The sequence below is a fragment of the Callospermophilus lateralis genome, chromosome 8, assembly GCF_048772815.1.
Source record: "Callospermophilus lateralis isolate mCalLat2 chromosome 8, mCalLat2.hap1, whole genome shotgun sequence".
NCBI lineage: Eukaryota > Metazoa > Chordata > Mammalia > Rodentia > Sciuridae > Callospermophilus > Callospermophilus lateralis.
In genome coordinates, this window is record NC_135312.1 from 113,175,201 (window position 1) to 113,196,178 (window position 20,978).

The 20,978-nt window shown below is 35.7% G+C and overlaps 1 protein-coding gene across 1 annotated transcript; it reads left to right on the forward strand.

Moving 5' to 3' along the window:
- The first annotated feature begins 9,248 nt into the window (after positions 1 to 9,248).
- Tigd4 (tigger transposable element derived 4) lies at positions 9,249 to 10,787 on the forward strand. Its single transcript, XM_076865337.2, has one exon. The coding sequence runs from the start codon at positions 9,249 to 9,251 to the stop codon at positions 10,785 to 10,787; it is 1,539 nt and encodes a 512-aa protein (XP_076721452.1).
- Positions 10,788 to 20,978: the final 10,191 nt, after the last annotated feature.

Consider the following 20,978-nt stretch of genomic DNA (forward strand, 5'->3'; position numbering starts at 1 on the left):
GTTTGTTGAAAGACTTATTTTAACCTAGCCCTGCTTAGATAGAGACATATTTTCTCTTTCCTCCTTAATTTCCCTCCCTCCTTACCTTCCCTATTCCCTTCCTACCTTTCTTCCTTACTATCTTTTGCTCTAGACTAGGAAATTCTGCCTATCTATTCTATTTAAAAAGAAAAGATTACTAGCTTTCTCTCAGTTGACCTGTTCAGAGAAGTAAGAAAGGGGGAATAGCTACCTTCACTTATGACACGGAGATTGTCCCCCATGAATATAGATACTGATATGAAGGTTTAGTTACATAGCATTTTATTCAGCTTTTGAAAAATTAGATCTTATATTTTCAGTAGGCTTGTGGAGAACTCCAGTAGACTGTCTTTCATGAGTGACCAGTAGCCTATCTTTCATTTAGGAAAAGAGGCAACAAGTTAAATATTTTTTGGGGTGGGGGGTGGATACTAGGGATTAAACCCAGGGGCACTTAAACCACTGAGCCATGTCTCCAGCCCATTTTTATATTTTATTTAGAGACAGGGTCTCACTGAATTGCCCAGTGTCTAGCTAATCTGCTGAGGCTGGCTTTGAACTCACGATCCTCCTGAGTTGCTGGAATCACAGACGTGAAGAATATTATTTTTAATCTATTCTACATAAATGAAACATACAGGTGACCTTTTAACTCTAATTTAGATATTGAATACTGTATATTGTTTATCAATATTATTTACTGAAATTGCTACTTCAGATTTTTTATATAGGAATTCTGGGGATGTCTCAAAAGTTTCATTGTTCATCAGAGGCTCTTTTCAAATTTAGTTGATCACACAGTGTAATCCTCTGGAATGAAACCCCGTGAAGATGCTGAATAATGGAACTATTTAAGAAGCCCTAAAATAAGTAAGGTACAAAGTAAAGGTGTATGGTGTGAGTTACTAGGACTTATTACATTTTTAAAAAGTTTTATAGTAGATATATGTACAACTTCATTCAATTATAAAAAGACTATACTTGTATACCTGATGAATTTATTGAGGCTCTTAGTATCACTTTTTTCTAAAAGTAGGAGAGTTGTCTTATGCACTTATTACAACAGAGGAAAGTTTCTCAGGTGATCCTGTCACATGCCTCTACTCAAAAACCTTGAGTGACATTTGTGACATGCTGAATGAATTCCTTATCCTAGCATTCAGTTCTTACCAAGGTCTGACCCCAATCTTACTTTCCAGTATATAAGTATAGTTCATAGTCAACAAAATGAATATTCCTTTTTATACATCTAGAGGGAGAGTGTTTATTTAGCCAACTAATAGATACAGATATTAACATAGATATGAAGGTTTAGTTACATATAAAACTTCTATTTACTTATTGGCACTGGAATTCAACCCAGTTCCTCATGCATGCTAGACAGGTACTCTATCTTGAGCTACATGCCCAGCCCACATAGAACTGTTTAATATGCTTCAAACTGCCCTATAATTTCCTTCTTCCATGTTTCACTCTCTATAGTCTTACCAACATTTCTTATCTCTTCTTACCTGCCACATACTTTTTATTTGAACTCAGATGCTGCTTTATATCTTTTATCATGGCCACATCCCAAGCCCTATTTTGTATTTTATTTAGAGACAAGGTCTTACTGAGTTGCTTAGCACCTCACTGTTGCTGAGGCTGGCTTTGAACTTGCGATCCTTCTGCCTCAGTCTACAGAGTTGCTGGGATTACAGGTGCACACCACCGAGCCCAGCTGATAAATCCATTTTTTTTTATCCTGCTTGTAAGAGTTAATTTTCCCACTTTTTTTCTCCCACAGCCCTCAGTTTGGCCCGTTTTAGTCTTTCTTATACTAGTGTCTCTGCATATCTGTTTCCCATGATCCTTCTTGGGAGACTGAACTTTAGATTCATTTTGTTCTCTCACAGCACCAGGAATCTAACTCTGTTAAGTTCTAGAATACCAGCAATTGCTGGTATTTAGAATAATGCTATAGGCAGGATTAAGTGGACATAGTTGCTGTCTATTTGTGGAAGACAAAGAATGAGTGTTTTCTTCAGTTTGAAAAGTAGTTGATTTTTTGCAGAGGGCTATAAACTACTGATAAAAGGAGAGTAACTGGACAGTCATGGTGGCACATCTCCATAATCCCAGTGACTTTGGGAGGCTAGCCTCAGCAATTTAGTGAGACCCTATCTCAATAAAAAATAAAGGACTGAGAATGTAGCTCAGTGATAAGCATCCCTGGGTTTAATCCCCAGTACAAAAAAACTGAGTAATTTACTACACCTAGAAATTCTGAATGAAAAGAATGACAGGTTTATGTTTCTTCATACTGGGTTTTTTTTTAATGATAACTTGGTACAAAAAAGAACATTGGAATTGTAAAAAAATTAACATAAAGAGAAAAAAACTGAATTTAGGTACAATTCAATTGTATTTAGGTATAAATTCAGTTATCCAGGAACATTTGATATTTTGGTCAGTGTCTTTTTTTTCATATATATATTTTTTTTTTCCTTAATAATTTATTATTAAGAACCTGTGTTTTCTGGCATTGAACACTGTGGGAATAGCTATGAGCCTTTGTCCTTATGTAATTTTTAGTAGTTGGTAATATATAGTTTTGTATTTTTATTTTTTAATTTATTTATTTTAATTAGGAATATATGATAGCAGAATGCATTTTGATTCATTGTACACAACTACAGCACAATTTTTCATTTCTCTGGTTATACGTGATGTAGCGGTGCCCCATATGTAAAGTCATACATGTACCTGGGTTAATAATAATGTCCATCTCATTCCACCATCTTTCTTCCCCCATACCTGCTCCCCTCCCCTTTGCCCAATCAAAGTTCCTCCATTTTTCCCATGACGCCCCCCCTCCCATTATGGATCAGTATCCACTTATCAGAGAGAACGTTTTGGCCTTTGGTTTTGGAGGGATTGACTTACTTTGCTTAGCATGATATTCTCCAGCTCCATCCATTTACCTGCAAATGCCATAATTTTTATTCTCTTTTAAGGCTGAGTACTATTCCATTGTGTATATGTACCACAGTTTCTTTATCCATTCATCTATTGAAGGGCATCTAGGTTGGTTCCACAGTTTAGCTATTGTGAATTGAGCTGCTATAAACATTGATGTGGCTGTGTTACTATAGTAAACTGATTTTAAGTCCTTTGGATATAGACCAAAGAGTGGGATAGCTGGGTCAAATGATGGTTCTATTCCAAGTTTTCTAAGGAATCTCCATTCTGCTTTCCAGAGTAGTTGCACTAATTTGCAGTCCCACCAGCAATGTATAAGTGTGCCTTTTCCCCCACATCCTCACCAACACTTATTGTTGCTTGTGTTCTTGATACCTGCCATTCTGACTGGCATGAGAATGAAGTCTTAGAGTAGTTTTGATTTGCATTTTTCTAATTACTAGAGATGTTGAACATTTTTTCATATATTTGTTGATCGATTGTATATCTTCTTCTCAGAAGTGTCTATTCAGCTCCTTAGCCCATTTATTGATTGAGTTGTTTGATTTTTTTTTTTTAATTTGTTTAAAATTTTTGAGTTCTTTATATATCCTGGAGATTAGCATTCTATATGACGTGTGTGTGTGTGTGTGTGTGGCAAAAATTTGCTCCCCAAATGTAGGCTCTCTCTTCACCTCATTGATTGTTTCTTTTGCTGAGAAGCTTTTTAGTTTGAATCCATCCCATTTATTAATTCCTTTTTTTATTGGTTATTCAAAACATTACAAAGATTGCAGAATCACATGGGTTACACATCCACATTTTTTACAATTCTTGATTTTATTTCTTGCACTTTAGGAGTCTCGTCAAGGAAGTCAGGGTCTAATTTAATGGGATGAAGACTTGGGCCTACTTTTTCCTCTATTAGGCACAGGATCTCTGGTCTAATTCCTAGGTCCTTGATCCACTTTGAGTTGAGTTTTGTGGTGGTGAGAGATAGGGGTTTAGTTTCATTTTGTTGCATATGGTTTTCCAGTTCTCCCAGCACCATTTGTTGAAGAGGCTATCTTTTCTCCAATATATGTTTTTGGCACCTTTGTCTAGTATTAGACAACTGTATTTATGTACCATTGGTCTACATGTCTATTTTGGTGCCAACACCATGCTGTTTTTGTTACTATAGATTTGTATTACAATTTAAGGTCAGATATTGTGATGCCTCCTGCTTCACTCTTCTTGCTGAGGATTGCTTTGGCTATTCTGGGTCTCTTATTTTTCCAAATGAATTTCATGATTGCTTTTTCTATTTCTATAAGGAATGACATTGGTATTTTAATTGAATCTGTATAGCGCTTTGAGTAGTATGGCCATTTTGACAATATTAATTTTGCCTGTCCAAGAGCATGGGAGCTCTTTCTATCTTTTAAGGTCATCTTCAATTTCTTTCTTTAGTGTTCTGTAGTTTTCATTGTAGTCTTTCACCTCTTTTGTTAAGTTGATTCCCAAGTATTTTATTTTTGTATTTTATAGTTTTGAATTTTTTATTTTTAAAATATATTTTAGTTGTTGATAGACCTTTATTTAATTAATTTGTTTATTTATATGTGGTGCTGATAATCGAACCCAGTGCATCACACATGCTAGGCAAGAGCTCTACCACTGAGCCACAACCCCAGCCCTGTATTTTGATTTTTTAACTTAATGTATCGTGGAATTTTCCTTAAATTATTAAATAATAATTGTCCTTTAGAGATTCATCATATGACAACATATAGATAGATATTCTTTATATTATATATTGTGTTGTACATTTAGGTCATTTCCAATTTTGTCTATGATTATATACCAACAATGTGAGGAATGTTTTTGTTTGATCCGGGAAACTCTAAGATGACCTTCAGTAACCCTTATCTTGTATTATGTAAACATGATAGGATAACACTCCCATGATTATGTTATGTTACACACAAGGGGATTTTGCAGATGGAATTAAGGTTACTAGTCAATTGACTGAGTTCTTAGAATGGGAGATAATCTGAGTGGACCTAACCTAATCACAGGAGCCCTTTAGAAGCAGATAAGTTTGTCTCACTGACAATAAAAGAAGTCAGATTCAAAGTGTACAAAAAATGGGACAGGAAGACTGTTCTCCTCTGTGAAATGAAGAGGGCCATGGACAAGGAACTGACAGGGTCCTAGGAGCTGAGAGTGCTGCCAACAGCCGACAACAGCAACAACAAAAAAAGCAGTGGCCTCAGTTCTACAGTAAAGCAGATCAATTCTGCAAACAATTCTGATGAGCTTGGAAGCAGGTTCTTTCCCAGAGCCTAGCTGACTGACATAATGATTTCTACTTTTTGAGACCCTAAATAGAGGACCTAGTTGAGCCCACCTGGACTTCTGACCTACAGAAGTGTAAGATAATAAATGGTTGTTGTTTTAAGTCACTAAGTGTATGGTAATTTGTTATATAACAATAGAAAATTTAATACATTTGTAAAAAATTATTTTTATAGCTATAATTTCTTTAGGGATAAAATCCTAGATATATTCTGAATAAAAAGTTATGCATGTTTTGTAAGGTTTTTGAATCATATTACTAATTTGCCCTTCATAATCCTTATACCAATTTATGTGCCTCCTGACAACCAGTTACTAGACTGTAGCAAACACCAGCCACTGCTATTCTGAGAAACCAAAAGAAAAAGTGTCTCCTTTTTTTAAAAGAAGATTTATATTTGTCTATTTCTAGTAGGGTTGGCCATTGTTTTCTTTACTGGAGTTCATTTGCTAAGTCTTTTGGTGAATTGCTTATTCTTCTTCTGTGGTTATCTTTATTAATATTGAGAAAATATTCCCTAACTTGTAGTACAGCATTTCTCTGCTGTTTTTTTTTTTTCAAGGGGACAATGATTAATGAGTTTGAGAGAATGTGTACTTCTGAGAAGTATTAATCACTGCCATTAACTCCTAGGGGAGAAATATATATACATATATTTATGCATAAATATATATATATACATATAAACATTTACATATATAGATATATAGAGATAAATAAGACATATTACTGAGGGAGATCAGAGAATACCCATTTTGTTGATTAGGCAGTACTTTTCTAGGGAAAAAGTCTAGTTTGTCTGGATTCGCATTAGAAACGTGATTGTTTTAGGAATATATTGTGTTTCACCATGTATTTGTTATTTTTTAAAATATTTGTAGATGGACACAATATCTTTATTCTATTTATTTATTTATTTATTTGTTTGTTTGTTTATTTATTTATCTGGTGCTGAGGATCAAACCTACTGCCTCACAGTCGCTAGGCAAGCGCTCTACCACTGAGCCACAAACTCATCCCCAGAGCTTTGCTATTTTTGAAGGAAGTAACACTGTTAATTGGCCAGGGGAACTAATATCTTCCTAAAGATGTCATTCTTTTTGATATGATCAAAATAACCCATAATCTCTGATTATATATACAGATTGAGTATTCTTTACCCAAAATTTTTGGACCAGAAGTATTTCAAATTTTGGATTTTTTCAAATTTGGAATATTTGCATGGACTCTATTGGTTCAACATCCCCAATCCATAAACCCACTGAATTTCAGATTCTTGGATTAGAGATAGTCAAGCTGTATTATATTGCTCTAACCAGGATGGGGTAAGAAGAAATTCAGGTTACTTTTTCTGTAATCCTTCTTGTTTGAGATGATAGGATTTATTTCTGGCAAAATAAGGTGGAAGGAAAGGAGAGAGGAGCTGGGAGATGTCCTTTTTTCTCTTAGTAATTTTGTCTTTTTTAAAAATACTGGTTATTGCTATCAGTTTTTGAGCTTTGGTATCTTCCTAATAGGAGCAAAACATTGTTTTTATTTTGAAATATTTGCAGATTTACAGGAAAATATATCATGAGAACCTATACTCAAGCAAGATTTTTCTTTTCTAGCCAAATGGTCAAGTCTTACTTAGAAAGGTTAGCTCTCCCTGTCAGTTGGATTGGGTTGCTATTTGTGTTTACAGAATTCATAATGGCCTATATTTCCATGGAGGCCTGATGTTGATACATACACATACACACACACACACACACACACACACACACCCCTATATATCTCATATATATATGATCGTATTTCATAAATATGATATATAGAGAGAGAGATGTGTGTGTGTGTGTGTGTGTGTGTGTGTGTGTGTGTGTGTGTATGACCAGTTTTGTCTTTCTCATTGATTATCTGGAATAATATAGATACTGAAGCAATTTGGAATCCAAAACCCTAGGCTACCATTATTTTGAAGACCTTGTAGCAATTTAAAAAATAAAATAAAAGAGGTCCTTTGTTGTAATTCCTATGATAAAATTACTTCTTTGTGTTGGACAACAAAGGCAGAAGAACTTTGACAAAAATCAAAAAATAAAAAAAGGTAGACATGTCATTTGGGAGACCCAGAAGCCCAAGCAAGAAGAATGGGCTGCTCACTCTCTCCCATAACACAATATCCACGGCGAGTTGGCTTCTTGTTATCTGGGCCACAGAAGACGCAGAGCTGGTAGATTCTGGTGAGAGAGCTATTGTCTGGGAAGAGAGAAGTGAGCCCATCGGGAGCCCTGTGACTGTTCTCTCAGGACAACTGGGCTTAAGAAGTGCCCTGCTTTTGCTGTGTATTCAAATTGGGATTCTTGCTTCCATTTACAAGTAGGATTTTATAAAATCCCTGAACCATCACACAGCTGAAAGGACATAAGAAATAAGATGATGATGAAATCATCACTCTACATTTGTTGGACTGGGCCCTTCCTTAAAGATCAAAAACTATATTAAGTGCAACCCTATGAGGTAGGTCCTATGGTCATCGCCACATGACTGACAAGGAAGTTGAGACTCAATGACCTAGGATTCTGTACTAAACAGTGGAATCACGTCTCAATTCACATCTGTCTGGTGCCAAATCCCATGTCCTTATATTATGAGAAATCCCTTTTTTTTACACTTAGGAAGTAGAGCTAGTAAGACCCTAGTCATACTACTTCCTTCTCTTAGTCTAGGACTTTTTCTGCATTATGTCCTCTTAATAATTTGTTTATTCCTATGCCTTTTCTCCAGTATCTCTGACGTACATACTTTCAACTCATGTGTCAAACTGATTCAAAAGTTACTGGATTTTTAAGCTTTTAGATAGAGCAAAGTCTAGATCTTTAAAAATGGAATTATCAATCCCTTAATTTTATTTATTTATTTTTTTAGTGAAGTGTTTCTACCAGACTCCTATAAAGGGGACACTGTCTCCCATGTGCTATTAAAAGTTGAGCCTTGTGACTACTGTCTGACTGTTTTTTTCTTTTAGAGAAGTCAGAGAGTGCAGTCTGTGACCTCATGTAAAAAATAGCCACCAAAGATCTATCCAGAATCATTTTTAGTTCTTTAATTTTGGTAAGCCCACATTTTCAAAACAGATTAAATTTGTCTGATTTCTTTCAGAGGTATATATTACAAAGGATTCAACGGCAAGTGAGAATTCAAATGCACGAAGCAGAGCCAGAGAGCTTTCTAAGGAGAAACTATTCAGGAGGTAAGCACTTCTCCTGGAAGCTTTGGTTATTGTATTTCAGAAACACCTTTCTATTCATTTCATTGTTATTAAGAGCATAATAACTTATACGAACATTCTTTTTGATATTCAATTGACATTGCTAAAATTTCTGCTTTTTTTTTTTTTTTTTTTCACCCTCATTTTCCAGAGAGAGAAGATACACAGGCAAGTTCTGGAAGGATTTTCATTGTTACCCTTGAAGAGACTTGGAAATTAATGAGCAACATTTTACATGAAAATTTTTGAGCATTTTTTTCTTCTTATCTGGGAGGCCTTCTGCAGAGAATTAATAGGAGGTTGAATGCGCACATGGATAAAATGGATCATCTTAAAGGATTGCAGTTCCAAAAATATATCAGCAGGACTGGACAGGTTTGACATAATGAGATTTCTATTTTAGCTTGACTTCTGGAACTCTGAATAAACTATAAACTGAGCTACACAAGATCTTGCAAAGGGAGTTTCTCTTCTAAAACATTCTAGTTGAGCATAACATTTTTCTTCTTCAGATCTTTTGAAAAAGGATTTTTAGTCACCAGTTTCTTAAGGGGCAAGACATCAGACATTTACCACGTTTTAATATATGAAGTGGGATAGAAAACAGCAATCTTTATACTACTGAAAGACAATAATTGAAAGAAATGGACAGCAGGAAGTAGAGGAGAGCTTTCTGTGCACACACTGACTGAGATGGCAGAAGCTCCTGTGGAAGCCTCAACTCTGCCTGTAACGGTAAAGAAAAAGAAGAGTCTATCCATCGAGGAAAAGATCGACATCATAAATGCAGTGGAAAGTGGCAAGAAAAAAGCAGAGATTGCAGCTGAATATGGAATAAAGAAAAATTCACTGTCTTCTATTATGAAGAATAAAGACAAAGTTCTAGAAGCCTTTGAATCTTTGAGATTTGATCCAAAGAGAAAAAGACTGAGAACTGCTTTTTATACAGACCTAGAAGAGGCATTAATGAGATGGTATCGAATTGCTCAGTGTCTAAATGTACCAGTTAATGGTCCAATGTTGCGTCTAAAAGCTAATGATTTTGCCCAGAAACTGGGACATAATGACTTTAAGTGCAGTAATGGCTGGCTGGATCGTTTTAAATCCAGGTATGGTTTAGTATTCAGAGCTCAACCTGCAGAAGCTTCAGGTGTATCAGTAGACCCTTCAACTGTGTGGTACCAAAATATACTTCCTTATTATTTAAATGATTATCATCCTAAAAATGTTTTTAATATAAAAGAGACTGGACTGCTTTATCGAATGTTACCTACAAATACATTTGCATTTAAAGGAGAAACATGTTCAATTGGAAAGTTGTGCAAAGACAGGATAACTCTGGTGGTTGGTGCGAACATGGATGGCTCAGAAAAACTTCCTTTGCTTGTCATTGGAAAAAACAAAAATCCACATTGTTTCAAAGGTATAAAATCATTGCCTGTACATTATGAAGCTAACAGAATGGCCTGGATGACTTCAGACATATTTGAACAATGGATGCAAAAGCTTGATGAGAAATTTCAAGCCCAGCAACGAAGAGTGGTGATTTTTGTGGATTCTTCCCCTGCACATCCAGAGGTAAAGAACCTAAAGTCCATTGAGTTAGCATTCTTTCCATCATGTTTATCTTCCAAATTCGTAGCTATGAAACAAGGTGTTATTAAAAGTCTTAAAATCAAATATCGACATTGTCTCATCAAGAAATTTTTAAGCTCTGTTGAAGATAGTAGGGAATTTACATTTTCATTACTAGATGCAGTTGATACTTTGCATCTATGTTGGAGTACAGTAACCCCAGAGACTATTGTTAAAAGCTACGAAGAAGCAGGATTCAAATCTCAAAAGGAAGAAAATGACCCAGCCAATGCAGAGAGAGACCCTGGTCTTGATTTGGTCACCCATGCTCTGGGAGCAGGAGTGGAATTTCCTGAAGGTTTGTCTATAGAGGAGTATGCTGCCCTGGATGATGACTTAGAGACGTGTGAAGCAGTACCAAATGATGAGTCAGAATGCACTGAAGAAAGTCAGCCAGATGAAACTGGATTTTATACTTCAGATGAAGAAGATGATGGTGGATCTTTAGAAACTGAACTTCCTTTACCATCAAAAAACGAAGCACTAACCGCTTTAGATACTCTTAAAAAATTTCTTAGAAGTCAAGACATGAATGATGGACTTCATAATTCTTTAGCAGAACTTGAAAATTTCATTAACCCTTTACCACCTAAGTAATTATTTGTTATATAACATCTGAAGACTAAAAGCTTTTTCTGATGTAATTTAATATATAAGGTATGTAAAGGAGAAATACCATTTAAAGATAAAATATGAAAACCTAGTGATCTTTGGTTTAATTGCAAAAACCCTTGGTGTGAATAGCAAAGCTCCCTAGTAAATAATGATTAATTAAATAAAATACTGAATTATATTCAGTAAGGTTTTAGGGAGTAGAAAATATTTCAGTTATATATGTCAAACATGAAAAGAATGCTTTAGCTCTAGTTCACACACAATGGATCATCATTGCTATTTTTTTAAAATTCAGATCATGTTCTAGAAGATTTTAATTTATCTACCTAGTCTAAGAAACAAAATAGCTTAGATATTTATTTTTATAGACATATGCCATATGTATTCTAACTAGATTTTTAAGAATCAAATATTACAGTAGTTTTAATTTATTTTTCTTATATCTAGCTAACCTTTCTAAAAAGAAATTATGAAGAACTACTGAAAATAAATTCTGACATACCTATATACCAAAATGATTAAAAATATATCATATTATTTTCAAGCTATAATAATGGCAAATGAAATTACCATATCAGGTTTTGTCATCTATAATCAGAAGATATGGGTCTTTCTTAAATGTGTGTGTGTTGTGTGTGTGTGTGTGTTTAATAGAAAAATCTTTGTTGAAACATTTATTAAACTCATGATTTTATATTTTAATAAGAATACTCTTAAAAAGTAAATGAGAAGATACATATGCACTACTAGAAAAATATGTGGTGCTTAGATATTTTTCTAATGTTAATAGCTCAAGCTTTTAATTTATAATATTGAATTATTTTCTTGATTTTACTGAATCTTGTTGTCAGGAAAAATGAAATATTCTTTCAGCATATTTGATGTAATCAGTCCTTTTTTTTTCCTTCAAATTTAATGGATAACATTTTTGGATTAAAATTTTGTTTGAAGAAGTTTTATCTACCAAATGTTTTCAAATACTGTGTAAAATTATTTAATCTCTATAAAATAGTCTTATAACAGTCAATAATTATAACAGTGTATCAGACTTTTAAACACTATGCTTACTTATTACAGATAATTTAGTGTCCCTTTGGAAAGTATTTTGTAAAGATAAAACATACAGATTATTTTTGTTATGAATTATTAATCTGCCAACAGATGACACATTTGGAAGAAATTGTTGTAGAAAGCATTTTTATTTTTCACTGTTGATTTACTCTGCTTTTGAGATTTACTAATAAGACTGACAAATGTTTTCGTATGTTTTAGAATGAAATATCAATTGTTTAAATTAAAAAGATTTTATTTATGATTTACTTTAAAATTTTAATTTAGTAAAATTGTGGACTTAAAGGTGTTCTTAAGCCCCACTCATAACTATAATATCTCACATATTATGAGACCTCAGTCATTTTTTTTCCTTCTCCACTTGATGCCTTTTGCTATTTGATTATTTCAGATATTCTGTAATATAAGAATTACCTCCATATTTACAGATGAGGAAGTTAAAACTTGGAAAGATTAAATGATTTGTTTAAAAATTCAGAGCCCAAACTAAAATTCAGCAGTTCCTCATCACCCAGTCCTACATTCCCCTAACTATATACCACAATGTTCCTAACCTGTTCTCTTTAAAAGAAAATTCCATTATTTTACCCTTAATTTAGAAGATTAAAAGACAAAGTATTCCAGAGAATACACTAGATTCATGTTAATAGCACTATTCACAAGATCTCATCCAAGTACACATAATAATGAAATACTGAGAGATATTCTGATTTGGTCATTCTATACCACTCTGTGTGGTTCTATTTAAATAAATAACAATTTCCAAAGTGCTAAAAGCACCCACTCTTTCTTTCCTATACAATATTATACATTTCTTATGTAAATACTTCTGAGATGTAATAAATCTAAAGATGGTAAAGTTAGAAGTTACATAAAATTTGATTAAGAAAAAAATGCCTGTGGGTTTAAATTCAAAGATAAGCTTTAAGTTGTTAACGTTGTTCACGCCTGTGTGGTTTATAAGATGTATACATTTAAACAATTTTTGGAACAAAATTTTAGAAATTAACTTTTCCTAGGATGTAATCACTGCTACATACCTCACTCCTAATTTTTCTTCTCTATACATAGTCAGTACAAAGTAAGAATTAAATGTTTTTTCCCAAAAAAAAAAACAACTCAATTTACAATTTGCCTGGTTTTAAAATGTGGTGTTATTTTCATTGTCCTTGCATTATATTTTTACTATTTTACAATGTGTTTTTGATTCTACTTCATCAAGAACAAGTCTCTTGTTGAATTTGGGACATTATTTCACTACCTGTGGCTAATGAACTTCTAGTGAAAGGCTTAGTTCAGAATAAAGTAGGACAATGAGTAAATCAAAGCTTGTGGGTTTCCTGTTGCCTGCTTACCTTCTCACCTGGACCTGAGCTCAAATCTCAAACCTTCCTTTCGCTGTGTACAAGGCAGATTAATTGGGAGGGGGAGGAAAGGAGAGAAGGGAGTGGAGGGAACATTAAAACCAACACTTCAGATGTTAAGAGACGCCCTGGGGCTCCAGCCCTGTAGGACTGGTGGAGAAGTTTGCCTGTAGGAGAGGCAGCACCACATCTGCTGCCTGTTCCCACTCCAGGGTTGGGCCTGATCTCTGGAGCTACCCGAGCTCAGCACAGCATGGCAAAAGTCAGCCCAGAAGCTGCAACAGTTGCTAAGGAAGATCCCACTACTTTTAAGACAGAAAGGCCTAGGTTGGAGGCTCCAGTGTGCACAAGAGATCTCAGAAAAGGTTTCTTTCTGTGAAATAAATCAAGCTTTAGCTCTACTTCCTTGTGAAAGACACCCATTTGTCTGAATCTTAATTTTATCTTCCATAAAATAAGAGTCACACTTCATTTGTATTTATTTTGAGAATGAAAATTTTGCATGTGAGTGTATTTAGGAAACTCTAAAGGAATCAAGTATTCCACAATTCTAAGCAATAACCAGAAAAATGCTTCTATGCTACTACTTCCAAGTATGCCCAGATATTACACAGTGGTGCTAAATTACTGATGACCGTGTTTTCTTTCTTTCTTTCTTTCTTTTTTTTTTGGTGCTGTAGGCCTGGCACATGCTAAGCACATACTCTACCATTGAGCTATGCTCCCCAAAACCCCCTAACCCTAGTGACAGTTTTATTGACATGTGAAATGAAATAAGGAAACCAGCATTTTTAGAAATGTTCAGTTTATTGAGAGTTCAGAAACTTCATTTTGGATGAGGAACAAAGATGACTTAGAAACCTTAATTTTTCCTGAGTTGATCCTTCTGCAAAGCAATACAATAAGTGCTCATCACAGATTAGCCCTTTCTGTTGCCACATTAGCTAATTCAATTGTCCTGTTTGGGGTCTGTAACAAACTTGTGAAACCTAGGGTAACCCAGAGTCTGGAGACACACTAAATAATAAATACACCACTATATCAGTCTGCTCAGTCTTCCATGATGGTACTGGAGACAGAATTAAACAACGTAAATTTATTTTCTCACAGTCTGGAGACTGGAAGCCCAAGATCAGGGTGCCAGGGTGGTCCATATCTGATGAGGACTGTCCCCTTGGGTCTCTGGTCTTTTGACACTATGCTCACATGACCTCTTTGTGTGAGTATGGAAAAAGACCAAGCTCTTTGATGTTCCTATTGTCATTTCTTGAGAACCACAAATAATCCTAATTACCTCCCCATCTCCAAATATTACACTGGGGTTTAGGGCTTCAACATATGAATTTGGGGGGCGGGGCACAAACATTCAGTTTATAACTACCACCTAGTATAAGTAAATGTTTTCACATATTTAATTCCCATTTGCTAAAAGCTAAAAGGGCATGCATATTTTCAGAACTCATTAATCAGCTTTAGGAAACTCTAAAGGAATCGAGGTATTAGCAAGAACTTTAAGATTTATGAAACATACCTTAAAGAAATGGAAACATTTTATGGCTTTGAATAAATGAGAAGACTCAATATGAAAATGTCAGTTTCCCCTAAATTAATCCCAGTCAAAATCCCAATAGTTTTGCTGAAAACTTTACAATTCAAATTTTCATTTGTAAGAATAAGTGTGCATTAATATCTAAAAAAATTTTGAAAAATAGAAGTAATGAGTAGTTGACTACCAGAAGCCAAAACAAACAGATGGATTATTTAGTAACTATTATTGGGGGAATTGGCTAACTCTACAGAATTTTTTTGGAAGTTATACACCAAAATGAGTCCTGAAAGGATAAGATTCTTATCAAAGGAATAAAGGAAAGAAACGAACTTGTAAATACTAGAAAAAAAATCAATGTAAATATTTTAATAATCTTGTAATAAGGAAGATCTTTTGAAAAGTATACACTCAAGGAAAATACTAATAAAAATAAAAATGTAAAAATACTAATGGAGTCATACACAATGGTTCTCATCTGTAACCCCAGGGACTGGGGAAACTGAGGCAGGAGGATTGCAAATTCAACATCAGTTTCAGCAAGACCCTGTGTCAAATAAAAAGGATCCAGGCATGTAGCTCAGTAGTTGAGTGTCCCTGGGTTCAATCCCCAGTTACAAAAAACAAACAAATGGGCTAAGTGGGTGATATGTACCTGTAATCCCAGCTATTTGGGAGGCTGAGGCAGGAGGATAGCAAGTTGAGGTCAGCAGGTACAACTTAGCTAGACCTTGTCTAAAAATTTTTTAAGGGGCTGAAGGTCTAGCTCAGTGGTAGACTGCTTGTCTAACATTTTGAAGGCCCTGGGTTCAATCCCCAGCAACACAACTCTCCCCTCTCCCCAAAAAACCCTAATGATTAATCAAAGTATGAAAATATTTTCAACATCACTAGAAATCAAAGATGTTGCAAGCAAAGCAATGGAATATCTTTGTCTTCTTTTGTTTTTTTGAGAAAAATTTGGCCTGTCAGACAAAAATTTAGAATAACAAATGAAGATAAGAGCATAGGAAAATGGGTGCACTGTTGTAAAGATAAATCCATTATGAATAGGTGCATTCTTCTGTTATTATAGCTGACATATGTTAACTGTTTACCAATTGCCAGATATTGTTCCAAGTGTTTTGCATGTTAGCAGAATCTAACTCCAACAGTTATCATCACTATTTAATTGATGAGAAAATGTAAATATGTATAGCTACAGCTAATATGTAACAGAACTAGGATTCAAACCTAGGATATAAATTTATACTAACCAAACAAAAGCCTTAAAGACATTTGTTGCAATGCATACAGTTCCATAGTCCCATATCCAAAATTTTGGCAGCACATGTGTGCCAGAATTACTCAGACCTGGATGGGTGCGGCTCAGTGGTAGAGTGGCTGCCTAGCAAGGGTGGGGCCATTGGGCCCCACCTCAGCACTGAAGGAAGAAAAAAGGAATTTCTCAGATTTGAAAAAAATCTGTCTATTCTATATAACACCCCCAGAGGGTATAAGGCATGCCACAATAAAAATGAATGATTTTGTAGTGAATCATATAAAGACACATTAAGTTAAATATGTAAAGGTAATAAATAGCTTACTAGCTTCATAGGTTTTATTGCCAAATAAGTTCACATCAGATCAGCTTTTACCATCAAATGGAGTATAAAAAATTTTTTTGGAGCTTTTTGTATTTCAGAGCTGCAGATAAAAAATTGTGGTCCTTTAATAGAACAAAACAAAAACAAAATACTGAAAACTATATATTTCTTTCCAACAGCAGGTTGATTAAATATATTTTATTGAATTTATTTATTGAATTTATAGTGAATGAAACATATGGGCTCAAACTTTTTGTTTGTTGTTTGGTTCTCGGGATTGAACCCCACACCTGGCATATGTTAAGTACACACTCTGTCCCTTGGCTGCATCCCCAGTTCCTAAGCTCAAACTTTTTAAAAAATTTTTCTTGCATGGGTATATATTCTAAGTTGAAGTTGCTGGCCTGAACTGAAGTGGATATTTTCTAAATTTGGTTTGCAAAGTGTGGAACTAAAATCTCCTCTTCCTATGATTCTCTGTGACAAATATCTTAAGTCACCACAAAGCTAGAAAATTCCTTGCCTGGTAATACAGGAATATAATATCAAATTTGTGAAAAACTATACCTGCTGGTTTAATGTACTATGAATTACAAGTTTATCTTCATTCATTAGCCTGATTTAAGTCCTAAGGAATCATTTCCTTAATTAGAACAAACCTTACCTAATGTGTCAAGGAGAAAAATTAAAGGAAAATTTCCCCACTTCATTCCATATTTACTTTTTTTTTTTTTTCTATTTGTCAACACTTGATATGGTTGTGTGGCTTTTTAAGGGTTGGACTATTGTAGAATCCTTTTATATCTCCCCACAAATACCTATGAAACACATGGCCAGCTGCTGGTATGATTAAATATTTACCCAAAGGAAGAACTAAATAAAAAGTTACAGATAGTCTTATTTCTGTATTAGGAATAAAGACCAACTTTTGTTTTCTCCTCATTTCCTCTTTGTAAGCTTCCGAACTCTCCTTTGTCAATGCAGTCACTGCTGTGTTCTTGGCTGGTACCACACCTTATTTTCTAAATTGCAAAATAATTAGCTCAGCACAGAGATAAGAACTATTTTCATGTTACCACCTGTCCAAATGAGGAGCCATTGCCCAAAGAAGACCCAGAATTGAATTTCTCAATTCTTGGAATGCTTTGCAGAGAGAGATCTGCCCCACACTGTATATTGATTACTATTTCGTTATGCCTTTTCTATTAAAAACCAAGTCCTCGGCTTGTGCCCAAAGGTGATACTGGAAAAGACTTTAAATCCTATAATGTCTGAATAGTTACCAAGAAAAAAGGTTTGAACCAAAAGAAAATTTAGTGGAAAGATTGTTGTTTGTTTTTCTTCTATTGAATGAAAATGGGGGTTTGGGAGCAAGTCAAGTTTGTTTTAGTGAGCAAAGTGTAGAGCCAGCCTGAGGCAGGAGGATCAGGATTTCAAGGCAAGCCTCAGTAACTTAGCAAGACCCTGACTCAAAAGGTAATAAAATAAAATAAAATAAAATAATGTGAAAGGGGCTGGGGATATAGTTCGGTGGCAGAGCATCTCTAGGCTCAATCCCTAGTACCCCAAAAAAAAAAAAAAAAAAAAAATTTGTTTTAAAAAGTATACTTCCTCATTCCTGAATTGTGGTCTGTGCATTTTAGATCTACCATAGTGTGAATAATTTCTACGACATCTGCTTATACTCAGTCTTTGGAATTTCAGCTTTGAGCCTTTTTCTCCCCCCAAATTTGATCACTGTCCTCCAGATTCAATTATTCTGTCAGAGAAATCATACTAAATCCTTAAGAAGTCCAGTTTGATCTTATTTAATTTATTTAGCTGTTCAGGGGGATTTTACAAATAGAATTGGTTCAAGCCTAATGACTCTAATGACTAGAGTGACCAGAGGTGGGGGTGGGGTGGTCTGATTATTCATCAAGGCCTTATCATGTCAATTATGCTAGGCACTAAGAATTTCAAAAGTGAGGGAGGAAAAAAAGTCCCTCATAGCATTGGCAGTGTAGGAGCAAAGCAGACAGGATTCAACACAACAAACACAGCTGCAATAAATACACTGAAGGAATGTGCCTCCTCCTATCAAATTGTATAATATGGGAATTTGACTTTGTTTCAGGTCAGCAAAGGATTCATGGAACTGTCTGGAACTGAGACCTGAGATTTGGTTGATAAACAGGAGTTTACTAGGCAACAGAGACCAAGGGAAGGGGACTGTTCTGGGACAGGCTGTGGGAGGGAGGGCCTTTGAGTCAGGTGCAAACCTGTAGGAAAGCAGCCAGAGGAGGGGCAGGTGTGGCGAGGGAGGCAGAGGCTAGCTCTGGATGAATATTAGCTGTCTTATTTATAGGAAAAGATTATAAGAAGAAAAGTAGTCCAGATTTCTTGGACTCCTGGGTTTTTTTAAATTTTTTAATATTTTTTAGTTATGGGTGTACACAATATCTTTTTTATTCTATTTTATTTTTATGTGGTGCTAGGCAAGCGCTCTACCTCTGAGCCACAACCCCAGCCTCCCCATTTTTGTTTTTGAAAGCAGAAGAGTGGGATTCAGAGACAAAATATTAGAGAAAAGGGGAAGTCTAAAGAAAGTGGAGTTTCCTCCTGGCATTAAAAAACATTCCCTCCAGGTGTGAGAAGAAAAATGGACGCAGAGAAAAGCATGCTGGGAGGCAGAGAACCCAAGGGCCTGGCTGCACACTTGAGATTACTGTCCGCCAGAAGGCTCGCTGGCTCCACCAGGCCTTAGCCCACAAGTTAAGGTGCTCATGTAAAGGAGCGTGTATAGACACTTCATATATTCAGGAAGACTGCAGTCAAGGTCACTGAGAGGGACATTATCTGAAGGTCAAGGAGCTTCAGGAGCTGAGTGCCTCTGAGATGGCCAAGCCCCCTCTGCGGTGAGCAGTGTCCATTGCCTGGGCCTGGGGCTGGCATGAATGCTCCCACCTCCGGCCACTTCCCTGGGAGGACTTTCTTGACCACAGCTTGTACTTTGCTGGTACATTTTAACTGCCCCAATAAAGGCAGGAGAGCCTCCTTAGATACATTCTTATTTATTAAAAGAATAAATGATTATCTAACAAATCATTTACACTCCTCGCCCCCACCCCACCATTAGTATGGTACTGATGATTAGTAGAAATCCTTGCAGACCTAATCTGGGAATAGAGCTGTAACTGAGCCCATGTAAGATCACTCTAACTGCCCAGCCCCCAAAACTCACCCCCACAGCGTGAAACCACTCCCTTGATGCTAATAATGTGAATTATAACCTGGTAGGAATTTGTCTATATGGAACAAATATGTAGTCATACTATACAAGCCATACATCTTTATAAAAATAACAAAATTAATTTTAATAGTGACATATTAATCCCTTTCTGCCACTTCTTTACAAACTAATATGAATTTTGTATACAATAAGGAAGCACAAGCCAAATAATAACCGTGGTTCTCCTCATGGTTGAGGTATTTTTCGTGAGGCAGCCTGAATCAGGTCAGGCCAATGCTCCCAAATGACCTGCCTGGAAATCATCCTTCTTGAGGATAAAACATCTCCGAGGCTGGGCTGGGGATGTATCTCACTGGCACAGCGCTTATGGCCCTGGGTTTGACCCCCTGCACCACATTAAAGAAAAGACCTCCAACTGATTCACGGTGGGATAGGGAGAGGGAGCATGGGAGGAATAGAGGAACTCTAGTTAGGGCAGAGGAGTGAGAGGGGAAGGGGGAAGCAGGGGGTTATAAATGATGGTGGAATGTGATGATCTTTATTTTCCAAAGTACATGTATGAAGACAGGAATTGATGTGAATATACTTTGTATACAACTAGAGATACGAAAAATTGTGCTCTCTATGTGTAATAAGAATTGTAATGCGTTCCGCAGTCATATATAAATTTTAAAAATAAAGTTAAAAAAAGATGTCCAACAATTTGATAATCTACCTGAAAAAAAAAATACACACACACACACACACACACACACACACACCAGGGTACTGGGGATTTAACCCAGGGGTACTCAACCACTGAGCCACATCTCCAGCCCCTTTTTATATTTATTCAGAGACAGAGACAGGGTCTGGCTGAGATTCTTAGGGCCTTGCTGCTAAGGCTGGCTTTGAGCTCTGGATCCTCCTGCCTTATCCTCTAGAGCCTCTGGGATTAGAGGCATGTGCCACTGCGCCCAGCTCAAAGTATATATTTTAAGGTTCAAGCCTTAAAAAAAAAAAAAAAAAAAAAAATTGAAAAAAAGGAGGCAAAAAGTGACAAAAGGCGAATCAAGAAAACGAATTTTTCTTTAGAGAATAAATGATTCTTTAATAAATCATCCCCCCCCCCCATTAGTATAATAATGATGTGTTGTTCTAGAGGACAATCTGGAACTCCGGTATTAAGAAAGAAGAGTGAGCTGGGTGTGATGAGTATGCCTGTAATACCAGTGGCTCAGGAGGCTGAGGCAGGAGGATCACAAATTCAAGGCCAGTCTCAGCAATTTAAAGGCGCTAAGCAACTTAGTAAGACCCCATCTTAAAATAAAAAATAAAAAAGGCTGAAGATGTAGCTAGTGGTAAAGTACCCCTCAACCCCCAAAAGAAAAGTAA

What these genes read in the sequence shown, in the direction of transcription:
- Tigd4 (XM_076865337.2), top strand. Translation starts at nt 9,249, where the DNA reads ATGGCAGAAGCTCCTGTGGAAGCCTCAACTCTGCCTGTAACGGTAAAG.